Source organism: Pagrus pagrus, assembly GCF_965226575.1.
Source record: "Pagrus pagrus genome assembly, chromosome: 2".
NCBI lineage: Eukaryota > Metazoa > Chordata > Actinopteri > Spariformes > Sparidae > Pagrus > Pagrus pagrus.
The window spans coordinates 16,391,269-16,405,017 of NC_140186.1; the positions used below are offsets into that span (position 1 = coordinate 16,391,269).

The window sequence follows — 13,749 nt, forward strand, 5'->3', positions numbered from 1 at the left end:
CCTGGTGTTGTTTACCCAGCCAGAAGCACATGGCTTGACCACTGACCTAGACTTTTACAGCCTCAAGGACACACAAACACATGACACTTAAAGTATGAAGATCATATTTAGCCAGAAGGGAGTCCAGCTGACCTCACCTCGCCTCCATACTGTAACCAACGAACCTAAACACATTCTAATGACAATGATGACTAATACTGAGGTGTGGCATTACAGTTTGCATATAAAATTAGCAGGGAAAGAGTACAACACCATCGAAACATTAAAGCGGGACATGTTTACAGTATGATGATAAACAGATCGCACCAGCTATGGATCCAGAATAAATCGACAAGCGGCTGCTGACGTACCTCATTTGTGACCTTGCTGTATAAATAAATCCACAACTTAACCCAGCTGGGCCAGTGCAGCGTACAATATAGGTCGGTCCACTGCACCAGAGCAGCAGCGGAAGTTAAGAGTGAGATTTTATTTCCGAGAAACACAGTCCCACATGCCACATTTTTTACCGGTTATTGCAATTTTACGCACGGATCAAGTTATTTTTACGCACGAGATTGCGCAGACACCAAAGTGCACCAGATATTTGAATCCGCTCAGAATGATCCCTCTGCTCCTCATCCAGGCGGTCTCCTTACCTGCTCACTGTAGTCCCGTCCGATGTGTGCAGCGCTGAAGTGCAACCGAGGGAGGTTGTGGTGTTTATCAGAGCAAACGCACACGAACACATAGACATGAAGAGAGGGAGCTTCACACAGCCCGAGCTGTCTTTAGAGTTAAATATAGAAGACAGGGCAGACCCTACCTCCCTCCTCTCTATAACCACATGCGGCATGACAAGTGCATGCTGCATGCATGCGCTGCCGGAAGATGCAAGGGTGTGTATGTGTGTGCGTTTTTAAACCTATTGCGGACTTTATAAACACCGACCTTGTCAGGACCTGTAGTCCTCATGGGGACCAAATGAGGCAAAATATCATGTCAGAGGTCCTGGTTTGGTTTAAGGTAAAAGATGTGAATTGAGGTTTGGTTAAAGGAACAGTTCACCCAAAAATGAAGATTCAGTCATTATCTACTCAGCCTCATGTTGATGGAAAGTCGGGTGAAGCTTCGTAGTCCACAAAACATTTCTGGATCTTCACAGCAAAACTGTGTTCTCCTAAACAACTGAAGTAGATGGGGACTAAAATGTAAAAAGACCACCAAAAACCTTAAAATGGCTCCAGACAGCTTGTCTGATTGATTTTTCAGATCAAAACTCCTGCGTTGACAGGATTTTTGTAGCTGCTAAGCTAATACTGTTAGCGCGCAGCTTGCCTGAAGTAGATGCAAGGGCTTGACTGTATGTCGTGGTGTAAATAACAGTTTAAAATCTTTTTTATTTACGTTTTAAAACAAGTCCCCATCTAATTCAGGGATCGGAGAATACTGTAACGCCATTTGCTGTGAAGCTCCAGAAATGTTTGTGGACTATGAGACTTCACCTAACCTCCCATCAACATGAGGGTGAGTAGATGGATGAATTGTTCATTTAAGGTTAGGGTTAATGAATGGAAGTCAACGCAGTGTCCTAACAAGGATAGCTGCACAAACTCATGTGTGTGTGTGTTTCATCCTTCCTCACTTGTCTCCACATACACCGTTAGGAACCGTTTTTTATTGAGTAAAATTGTATTTTCAGCACAGTATTTTGGAATACGAGGCACATAGGTGAGCTGCTAATTACACATTTCTTGAGTATGGTCAGGATGACTTAAATACTGGGAAGAAAAAAAAGGTCTGAATTGTAATTGTGGTGTCAAAAGTCCCTTTGATTGTTAACAACTATTCATATCAAGTAATAAGCTGTGGGTGCATTTAAACAATTAATTCACAATGTCTCCACTTGGTGGTGCTCTAAGCTTTTAGGCTTGGACATTTTACAATCTAGCAACTCTGCATTGACTGGATTTTCACATCAGACATCATATATTCAACTGTCACTTTCATTGTTATACCTTACTGTTAACTAAGATATTACATATTCAAAGTTTATCAGCAGTTTACAAAATCCATTCAAGTTACAACATCAGCAGTTCTCAAATACACTCTTGTGTAACTCCTCACATCAGCAGCACTGCAGTTGATGCTGAAGCAGTGTGGAATGCATAATTATTACAAGTGAATATACAGCAGTGTGTGTATTTAAACACTACAGTCGGACAACAAGTATGACTCTGGCTGTTGAATTTCAAACAAACACAAAGTCAGTTGTGACTTAAAATCTCCAGCACAGAGGTAAACTGAATTCAAAGCATGAAGCTGTGATATATTGTGACTACTGGGTGTAAAACTGGGTCTGGATGCAAAACCTAAACCCAAAAACAGACAAAGTGGAAGTTAGATGTTGTAGTCAACCCTGCAGATGGTTACAATAAAGACAGATTAAATCAAAGGAGCAGTATGTCCGGTCCAAACTGGGAAAAAACACAAAGTGCCAAAATGTGCATTCAATTAGTTGTAAATCACAATGAAGCCTGTCCTGAAATCATTTATCCCTTCTGGAGTAATTAAGACATTATGTGAAATGCTGGTCAGAGATATTAGTCACAACTGGTCCCGACTGTATGTGTTATCAGTGCTACTCCGGTTTGGGCTGCAACTTATTCTTCTCTGGCTCGAAGAAGTTTTTGACAATGGCATCGACCAAGTCATCAAGCTCCTTCTTCAGCTGCGTCACATCACTGTTTAACAGAGACAAAGAAATAAATGATATAATGAAGTCCATAGGAAATATTTTTTAAAGTAAATATTGAATGTTTTCTTTGTTCAAGCTTATCCAAGATGAGGATATGCAGCTTTTCTCTGTTTCTCATCATTGTAAATTGAATATCTTTGGGTTTCGGATAGTTGGTTTGACTAAATAAGACTTTCTGACGTTTTACAGCATAAATGATGTCTCTATAATTAAATAACAGTGACTCACCTGTTACCAGGAGCAGCACAGAGCTCAGTGTAATATTTGATTTTTGGCTCGGTGCCACTGGTCCTCATGGTGGCCACGCCCCCATTGGAGAAGCTGAAAGTGATCATCTGACTGGATTTGGAGGTGGGAAGAACCTGGGACACAAGAGGAAGATGTGATTGATGGCTAGGTGGAAAACAAGAACTAAAAGAAAGCTCTGGGACAGCTTAAGTTCTCCATAAATACGTTTGCATACAAGTATATAGCTCATATTATTTTGTTTTTGTGTATACTTTTAAAATGACTGCCCTTTTCAAGAAGTAACTTAAAAAGCTGAACCTGGAAATGTGGGTTACTGAACATTTTTCACATTGCTCAATACATTCTTAGCGCTCTTTTTTAAACTTAACACCACCACATGTCAGGGTTACTCCTACAATAACATTTTGTTTAATACAGCACTGAGATATTATCAACTTTTAAGTAAGCAAACAGTTGCAAACATTATTTGCAATCATGTTTTTGGCCGCTCGATTAAGTTCAATATTCACTCTCTTTTATCTCTGTTTTTGTCTCTACCAACTCCTGAGGGAAATATCTGGCTCTTTAGCTGCTAAATGCTCCAATATGTTTACCAGCAAGTTGCCAGATGTGTCGGTCTTTCATTTGGTGCTGAGCAGTTAGTGTACAGTGGGTTTCTAAAGCAGAACATCACTATGAATGTGATGAGAGTGGATCAAAACAGCTGTGTGCCAGTGAGCTGAAAATCAGTATAAATGACACTAAAGCCGTGGGGAGCTGCAAATTCAGGTAATAATTCTCTGTAGATTCATCACTACTCTGACCCATCTCATACTCTCACATTGCTTTCACATTGTAAACGTATCAATTGGAGTTGCTTTAAAATAGAACAAGAGTGTGGAACAGATACAATTATGATAGCAAGGAGCTCACAGTGTAAACCTTGGCCTCTTTTCATCAAATTAAGCATGTGAGAGCCCTGTAGGTGTCACAAAGCGATGCGCTATTTGCAAAAACTTCTTTGTGAAATGTGAAGGTGCCATTGAAGGGAAAAGGGCCCCGAACGCAGAACAATTCTACCAACTTATTATTCTGGTTATTTTCATATTCGTTATATCTATTTGGAGACAACATAACATTCTTGCTATACTCAAAACATTGGATCAAAACTGCACAAAAACAGCAAAAATGCCAGAGGATTTGCCATCGTTTGAGTGGATATATATGATTACTTACAGCCTTGTTATCGGGCTGGTTGCTGTCGTAGCCAGTGGTCAAGTCTCGTACGGCAGAGATGGGGAAGCGACCGCATTCAGTGGGATACGAGTCCGTCTTGCCGCTGTAATTGCGCAGGCGCTCAAACAAGCTGCGGATCACGTCCTGGTCGTGGCAGATGAAATAGGAGTTCTTGCTGATGTGGTAGCCATACCTGACAGTGAGGAGTAGAAAGAGGGAGAGAGAGAGAGAGTCTGTAGTTAATGTATCTCAGTAATAGAAATCATAGCCAAATGAGTGTCATGTATATATTTGTGTCTTACTCTGTGTAGATGGCAGTGAGTTGTTGAGAAAGGCTTGTTTTTTTCGTGGCCAGATAAGAAATCATCTCTCCTGCGATGGCTGCAGCACTGACTCCATCCTTGTCCAATACAGAGGGACTACACATATACCCTGCAACATAAACACACAAACAAACAAACAAACAAACAGACAAGCACACACACTTTCAGTTAACCCCTGGTACGTATAAATTCCAGCTTCTGTGGTCACTTGCTGATATACTAACAGTACGAGCAAGGGCACGCGATTCCAATTATGGCATCATAATCATGTTATATGGGAATGCTCTAAACGATGTGATGTTCTTTGTGGGTGACTATCTGTCATATTATCCCCAAACGACCTTTAACCGAGTGTGTGGTCACCCAAGAGCAGGATCCTCAGTTTACATGTGGCATTCTCATGCATTTTAATGATTCATGTATTCATTTAAAACGTAACCAAGGCTGTTCGTCATGGTTACAACACCGTGAGTCACATAATCAGTGTTGCTGCTACATTCATCCTCAGGCTGCTGAAGGAGGCCACAAACAACGCTTCTGAAGAAGCAGAAGAATGTTTTGGCTTTGGGATGTGGCTCAACCACAAGGTACGACTGGTTACACTCGTTATACTACGAGGATCCATGATGCCTGGCATGATTCTTTCTATACAGCTAATACCACTGTTTGAGGAGACAGTGGCAAGACATGTTTTCAGATAGATTAGAGTATTCTGCATATTTATTGCTTTAAATAATTGTTACAATTCTACATATTTTAATTAAAAATGTGTACAATCAACAAATTTGTTCAAATGACATATACTGATATCATATACTGTGATAATGCAGCTCTTATACAGGTTGGTCGCTCTAGGAGGGCAGAATTTTTTTCCACGCATGCTCTTCTTAGCCTGTTTCTATGAAGCCATGTGTCTGAATGGCCCTCACCCCAGTTTAGATCTTGTGAGCTGGCAAAAGAATCTTTTTTTTCACTTAAACTGTAAGTTGCCCTTTACCTGATCTCAGGTCAATTTACATTAGATCAGGCAGATCAAATTAACCCAGCTCGTGACCTCATGGAGATTATTACAGGACCAAACTCTTTTAATATGATGCCACGAACAATTAATTACTAACAGAAATTCCTAAGACTGTGCCCCTGGACAACATCCATGTGTGTGTTTCTGTGTGTGTTTGTGTGAGTGTGTGCATACCTATGGCCTCCTCAAAGGCAAACAGAACAGTCTTGCCCTGGTCCAGAAGGTCTCTGGCTCTGTTTCCCATCCACTTGAACCCCGTTAGCGTTTCCTGTTTAAAAAGTGGTGACATTTTCTCTTGAATCACTATTACTGAAAGCATTTGAAGGCAGCTTATTGTAGCAGGAAACACAGCAATGTTTGGACGCGCAAGGACATAAAATCCAGGAGAAAGTGAGCCATATTTATCAAGTCATCCACACAGTGCATTTGACTTTGAATGTTGCCCATTTCATGTTCTGTGTTTCATATCTTGCTTCTTCCAAGTTTCACATTCGTAACACATTGCAGTCTTGAACTTGAGTTGGTTACCTCGAAGTGGAAACCTTCCTTGAGAGCGATGGCGCGCAGTATCTTGGATGAGACGGTGCTCGCCAGCATGTAGAGGCTTTTCACAGCAGCAGCATCAGAGTTTTGCTGTTTCCAGCAGCGGAACATCCACCAGCCGAGCAACGCTCCCAACTCATTACCACTGAACACTCGCCACTGACCACTGACACAGAGGGAGAGAGGGAGAGAGGAAGGAGAGGTTGTGAAATTTCTAAACTCCAACAACTGCTCTGGGTCCAATTTGTTCTTTTGGTGAAGTCTGTTTCCATAAACATGCCTCATTAACTCAATCAAATATGTATGTGTTCCAAGTTCAGAGTGGAAAGGAGAGCCAGAAAACATGACAAGGCACATATCTACTTTCTTCTACACTGTTGGCATGTTAAAGGATGAAATCAGCATCGTATTATTACCTCTCCTGCTTCTCAGCGATGGCCAGTCGATCAGCGTCAGGGTCATTCGCCAACACAACCGTGGCCCCCTTCCTCTCTGCCAGTGCAAACGACAGTATCTGCAAAACATATACACATTACACCTTCAGCCAATCACACCGTGTATGCTGCATATGACTGCATGTGATGTGAATATTGAGAACATACCAGGACTCCCTCCCCCTCCTCAGGATTGGGATATTTGACGGTGGGGAATTCAGGGTCTGGATCTTTCTGTTCCTCGACAGCATATGGAGGGTGAAGGTCAAAGGCCTTGAAAGCCGACTGGACAAATGCGTGGCCGACACCGTGCACAGACGTGTGCACAATTTTCACCTCTGAACTCTTGTTTATGTCCCTGTGAAAAAAGAAGCCTAAGTCAAAGCATTTTTCTTCTGTCCGTTTTGTCCTTGTTTTGTCCTAATTTCAACTTTGTAGTGTGTGCGTGTCTGTGTGTCCTAGAATGACCTACAATGGCATCTCAAGCATGCATTTAAAGTAAAACAACAACATATATAATGATTACAATCTTCAGTGGAATATAGTTTGTCCAGTTGTACGTCATGCCTGTCTCTTCCTCGGGTGTTTTGAAAGATATACTGCTGAATAGGTAGTTATCAATGGAGCACCTGTGATGACAGTGTTTCTGGATGGCTTTGAAGTATTGTGTGTTGATGTCCTGGTAGGGATCTTTGAGCAGGGGGCTCTTCAGGGCCTCCTCTGTGTTCCAGGATTCAGGCCACGGCTCCAGGTTCTCCTCTATGGCCTTGGCGATGCCTTTGTCATGAGGAGACACTATCTGGGCTCCGTTCTCCCAGTACACCTGAGACACGCACACAGCAGCAGAGGACAGATAAGGACAGCGATGAGGACAGCAATGAGGACAGCAATGAGGGTTGAATGAAAATAATGAGCCGATTTCAAAATCAGCTCATTATTGTATAGAGGACATAAAAGAAAAAGAAAAAGAAAACCAGGAAAACTCTCAGATTTGAAGGTAACAACCAGGAAAAGTTTGGAACTTTGGCAAATGACTGGTCAGTTTTATTTTAGTTGGTGATTACTTTTACCTGATCAACTAATTGAAAATTATGGTCTTAGTTTCACTGAACACGATATATACATATATATTAAAAAAAGAACAGACAAACATGCAGTAAACGAGTAACTAAAAAGTGCTACCTTGTAGCCATTGTCCTGTTTAGGGTTGTGAGAGGCGGTCACCATGATACCAGCACACAGACCCAGGTGAGAAACTGTGAAAGGCTGCAGAAAACACAGGGGAGAAATGTGTTAACTTTCCCAAAACACTTAAACATCATACTAGCCCATGTAGAGTATACAGTATACTGCACACAATGTGAGAAAAAAGGACAAAGAAATGTTGACAGATGTAAGAAATATAACAGCAGTCATTTCATGTATAGCAAAAGCCAAAGAGTTAAACCTGTTTTTTTCTGTTGAAATGGAGGTGGTTTCTAGTAATCAAGTGGCATTTCTGAAAAATGTTTCTTTTTGTAGATCACTTCAGTCTATGAGCCAACAATTACTTTGAAGGACTCAAGTGAGAAACAGCAGCTCATGTGCATCTTTCTCCTGCTGCCCACAAACCCTCCTTAACATAAACCTACTACTACTGCACTACTTCCTTCCTATAAAACATTTTACTTTACTATAAACTTCTTGCAGCAGGACATTTATGTGGACTTAATATCCAGGTGAAATAAAACATCATTTTAAACTGATTTACAAACTGTGTATTTGTGAGTGAAAACAGATCAAAAGTGTTTCACTTATTGTCTCCACTATTATACAAAGAAGATGAGTCATGTAAAGTGAGCATGATCCTGATTCTGATGCTAATGGGAAGACGCCCAAAAGTTATTAATGTCTGAAGTGTTGTCTGTGATCATACACCTGAACTCATGTTATTTCCAAATTGAAACTTTGATTGATTCCACATTTGGTGTGACAGTGGGCAAGAGGTTCATCAAACAGGTTCATCACATGTTTGAAAAACAGATTGTGAATATCATGATGCACTATGAGGATGCAGCACTAAAAACATGTAAGTACAATGAAAGTATCATTCTATTTTTTGGCAGTAACTTTTATCTCATATCATCTCTCTTCTGCCTCCTCTTAGTTAGTTTACATGTTTGTAGGTGTGTAGGTCAAACTGACCTGACAATAAATCCATCATTGACCGTTATATCTAATATTTCTACTTATGGTACTTCTGTGTTTGTGTTAATGTTTTCACTCAATGCATCATGATGTCCACATTCTGTTCTTTCAACATGCAGAGGAGTGTCACACCAAACGTGTCATCATCAAAGCTTGCATTATGATCCTGCTTGAGTTCTTGAGGTGTATTGTTTCCCATCTGGCCTGGCTTTATTCTTCACTTCTTTACTTATGGGGTGTGTCACAATATCTGTTATTTTAACCACTTTTGCAGTAAATAAAATTTAAACTAGAATACATTTCACATATGGGAGACCTTAGAGAGCATGAAAACCCTGGTGTCAACATAAAACCTATGTGTGGGCTGCAATATATTTATGTTTTATAGTATAGTATGTTGTGTATGGTTTCTTGGTCAATACAAACATGTAGGGTAGCATGACCACAGGGTCATGTGAATTGTTCCCCTTCACATGTTTAAACTGAGTATAACCGAGTGAATCATACATGCTTATGCAACCTGTAGCATTTGAAGGCAAAGTGTGCTTTTTGAATGGAATTTGCCCTGTAGCTTCTCCCCCACTGTCACTTGCTCCACAAGCAAACCTGCCACCGGACAAACTGGTCAAGGAATTTGGTTTCTTTCACAAATGTAACCTACAGACACGATGTTAAGCATGAGTAAAATGTAAAATAGTAAGACGATGAGTAACTGATACTTTGGGCGTTTTAAGGCGTTACATCATCTGTGACTAAAATGTCCAAAAACCCTAAATGAAGAAATTGCAGAAGTTCAAGTGATTACCACAAAGGGTGTAGGAGTGATGTCAGAAAAGAGGTGGACAGGAACCCCTCGGCTGATGAACACAGCTGCAGCCAGACTGGCGAAGCGCTTGCTGTTGCCCCCACTGGGAGGGTGGGAACGGGCGTCATAACCAATCACCACCCCTCGCTCCTTAAGGTTCCCGAAGCTCTCCTCCAGGTAGTGACAGAAACCCTGTCAGAGGGAAAAGTCTTGATGAAATAAGAGACAGCTCGAAGAAAAGGGTTTAAAACAGCAACAGGAAGTCATGATTAAAGCAGCTTTCGTCGCATTTCTTTGTTTTCGTTTCATTTTTTTTTTAATCGTTAATCATTATTATAGTATATCATGTGAAACACCAGGAGGAAGCAAGAATTGGTGCGTGTTTGTGAGAGAGAGATTAGGGTGGGAAAGTAAACCCTAGGCTCACATCATCATCAATTCCACATGATGTCTTTACGTGTGTCTGTATTTGCTCTTGCACGGTCCTTTGTTGACAATGAAACGCTCGGTGTCACATTTCAGACGAGGAATCGGTATGTGATTTTGTGCTCAAAAAGGCAAAGACCTGTGCTTTCCAACAGGAAATGGAGCCCTACTGTACCATATTTTAAACAATTATCATACATATTTTATATACTTCTTTATCTTTCCCTTTTTTAGTTCTTAGTCTTAATTTTCAGTCATTGTTCCTCATTGTTGTTTCAGTCACTGTTTGTAGTGGCTGTTTATTGTTTGTTTTTATACCTGTTTTAGAGCGCTGTATTTTATTCCTCAAAAGCCTGACCAGGGACAAGGACTGCATATTAGCTATGGCTAGAGGCCCTCTATACACTACATCGGTTGCATTGAAATTCAATGCCAAAAGTATCATCCCAGTCAAATAAACTAAAATACAAGTTACCACACTTGACTGCACACTTTAAACTAAAAACACTCGTAAAGAACAACAGAATCATAAACCAAGCAGGAAGAGATGCCCTGATGATGCAGTGTCTCTGCCAACAGCATTTCAAAGGCAGGAATCTACTGATCTGCAGAAGAGGATAAAATGACAATAAAATTCAATACAGCCTATTAAGTTGCAGAGAAAGAGCTGCCGTTCACTACACTTGACTCAAGGGTCACACTGAGTTGTTCCAAAAAAACGGAGTTCAAGTAAGTCCAACTTACAGCAACGACACAGCATTTGCTCTGGTCATATCGCAGATTCATTGAAAGAAGACGAGTGAAAAGATAAGTGTTATCTGTCCTTCACAGTTGATGCACTGATGTGTCAAACAAACAATGTAAGATGCACCGATCCTGTTTTGAGTTGGGCCACAAGTCCACCATGCAAATGTTCCAAGGATGATTTCAGTATCAGTCTATGGTACGTATGTTTTTATCAGTATTTATGAAGCCATTTGTTGTGTTGCAATTACAGTGGTGCACAAATTTTGTACTGATACTCTGAAATTACTTTGTAGGGATCATCAGCAGCACCAGTGAAAACCTTTACTCTGGAGCCCCCGTACAATGACCAGTAACAGGATGGTGGCATGTGAGCTATGCAGTCGACCACGAGAGTCTCGACTGCTTCAAACAGCAGAATCAATAATGTGGATGTCTGACTTTGCATGTGACTTGATGTGCGGTAGCAGTTTATCCATTAACCAACCTGTGTGGTCTGGATGATAGTGAGGTCATTCATACAGGAAATGCCGGGGCCCATGGCAGCTCTCAGGCCTGCCGTACCAAACTCCATCCTGGAGGAGAAACATTTCCTCAGAGCCTCCACCGCTCCTTCCTTCACCAGGTCCTGCACCATGGACACTGTCTTGGGGTTCTGGGGAAGACAAACACATTTTGTTATGCACAGGAATAAATCTCACATTGATTATCTACATGTATCTACAGTCTATCTGCAATGTAACGTTCTTCAATTTGTTTGTTTTTTGTTCCCTATGATGCCAGTACACTAAAAAGTCCTCAAGTCTCAAACCTGCAGTCCAAAACTGCAAGGTTTTCAGTTCACCATCATGGGAGACAAAGAAAGAAGGCAACTATTCACATTTGAGAAGCTAGGACCAGTTAAGTTTTGCCTGTTTTACTTTAATAAAAGGTATTTTAACAAATACTGGCAGTAAAAATCTTTGGCAATATGTTTTAGAGTCACTAAATTACACAGAAATGTTAATTTAAGTCTGTTCTGCTTATAAAATGAGGAAAATGAAGTTATCAAGCAAGTCACCAATACATTTTCTGTCAAGTGATTTAGAAGTGATTTAAAATGCAGGTCTCTTTTAAACAATTTGTTGTGAATGAATGTGTCCATTTTCTAAACATATGCTTCATAATCAAATGGAGAACTGAGGAAGAGTTCCCTAATGCAATTATCTTAAAACTAATGAACGAGGCTCCCTTTTCCAATGTGACCTGATTGGTATCATCGCATGTCTCTTTAAGACCATGAATGACTCTGTTTGTGTTGGTCAGATGTCCGGATGCATGTTAGTGTGATTACACGTGTGTCTGTGCTCTTTTACGTCATGTGTGACCCGAGCCTTTTCTCTGTGAAATTACTAAAGAACAGTATATCAGTCTGTGTGGAGGAAGTCTGTTGACCTCGCGATAAGGACAGGAGAGAGGGAAAGGAAATGTGGCATCTCAAGCTTTTACTTTTGTTTAATTTATTTACAGCACAAAATAATAGGATTTTCCTCCTTGGCAACTAAGAGATGGGAGAATATAAGATTTTTTTCATGATGGAACATGATAAAAAACATGAAACATGAATATCATCATGAGTGACTTGATTAATGATCAAGAAATGATTATTTATTATCTAATTTAAGATTGTTTGTTTTTTACTAAAAGGGATTTTAACTCCAAACAGATTTATGTCTTATCTGTGATGCTTTAAAAATAAGTGTTTTTCATTAACATTTCTTGAATCACAATTATTTAGGACAATCGTGACATTAATATTAACAAAAAGAAGTCAAAATTCTCTGATTCCAGCTTCTTACATGTAAATATTTTCTGGTTACTTTATGCCTCTATGACAGTAAACTGAATATCTTTGGGTTGTGGACAAAACAAAACAACACTTTTCACCATTTTATAGACCATACAACTAATTGACAAATCCTGAAATGATCAACAAATTAATAGACAATGAAAATAACAGGTAGTTGAAACCCTTTTCCAAATATTCTGATGAGAAGTTTCTAGTTTGCGATTCAGAAGTAATTACAGGGGACAAAATGAATCTTGGAGCAGTTGTTCAAGTCAGACATCATTCATTATCATGTATTATTGGAGACTTGATCCTCTACATGTGAATTATTTGTGTGCCTGATGACAAATGTCTTCAAATGAACTGACTAAAAGGTTAAACTAAAAACTAATTAACATCAACTACTGGACTGGATAGGGACCTGTATTCTTATCATCTGCAGTTTGACGTGTCTACATGATATCCTTCCAAGTTGTTCTTATATTATAAACAATCCTTTAATTCATTATTTTTCAGAGAGTTAACGCTACATATTTTGATATTCGTAAGGCATCTTAATAGTCACATGAAGTCCTGGTTTGACCTGACTTGAGTCAGTTACATAAGAGTAACGCCAGGTAACATCTGAAGTATCTGGCTGACAAACTCCAGGACAGCTACACCACATTAAGCTAGCTCGCTAGCTGTCAGCTCACCTTGTCATACTGCAGCCACTCTCTGACAGCCTGGTCGAGCTTCGTGTCACCGGTTGAGGATAGACCGGTTTCCATTTCTCTTCTTTACCCGGGTCAACACACCGTCCACAGCACCAACTCTGCTCATGCGAAGTGAATACGCTCACACTGAAGCCTTTTCTGACACAAAATGGAAAAAGCTGCTGTGAATGATGAGAGCGGCGTCCGCGACGCGGGGCGGAGCGACGTAATGCGTCATCACGAGTTACTCATCTGTTGCCTTCACGGGTCGCCGCAAATGTAAGAACTTCGTTAAAGGCGCACTGTGTAGTTTTGGAGAAGAGATTTTAATCAGAAGAGAAAGATCTTCATGACTGATTGTGTATGCCCAAACAAACTCTGTTCGTTTCATGACTGAAACCCTTCCCTCTTCATGACTGACAAACCCTTAAAGGACAACACAGTTTCATACTGGTTTACTTTGTTTTTATGTGGCGGACCCTGCCACCTTTCTAGCTTCAAACAGTGTTCTGGGGACCTTATTTTCCTCTGAGAACAGCTTG

General features: G+C 40.4%; 2 protein-coding genes across 2 annotated transcripts in view; both read right to left on the reverse strand.

Moving 5' to 3' along the window:
* Positions 1–744, reverse strand: part of tbc1d1 (TBC1 (tre-2/USP6, BUB2, cdc16) domain family, member 1) — a 52,210-nt gene extending 51,466 nt beyond the window's left edge. The window contains exon 1 of the mRNA XM_084366432.1: positions 639–744. The gene's annotated coding sequence lies outside the window, so the exon portion shown is untranslated. The remainder of the gene's footprint in view (positions 1–638) is intronic.
* Positions 745–1,637: 893 nt separating this feature from the next.
* On the reverse strand, positions 1,638–13,430 carry pgm2 (phosphoglucomutase 2). Its single transcript, XM_084376642.1, has 13 exons — positions 13,208–13,430; positions 11,172–11,339; positions 9,515–9,706; positions 7,705–7,788; positions 7,152–7,345; positions 6,691–6,880; positions 6,505–6,602; positions 6,074–6,254; positions 5,720–5,813; positions 4,504–4,633; positions 4,202–4,394; positions 2,966–3,099; positions 1,638–2,723 (listed from the first exon to the last, which is right to left on the reverse strand). Exons 1-13 carry the CDS (start codon positions 13,280–13,282, stop codon positions 2,621–2,623), a joined length of 1,836 nt encoding a protein of 611 aa, XP_084232768.1. The 5' UTR covers positions 13,283–13,430; the 3' UTR covers positions 1,638–2,620.
* Positions 13,431–13,749: the final 319 nt, after the last annotated feature.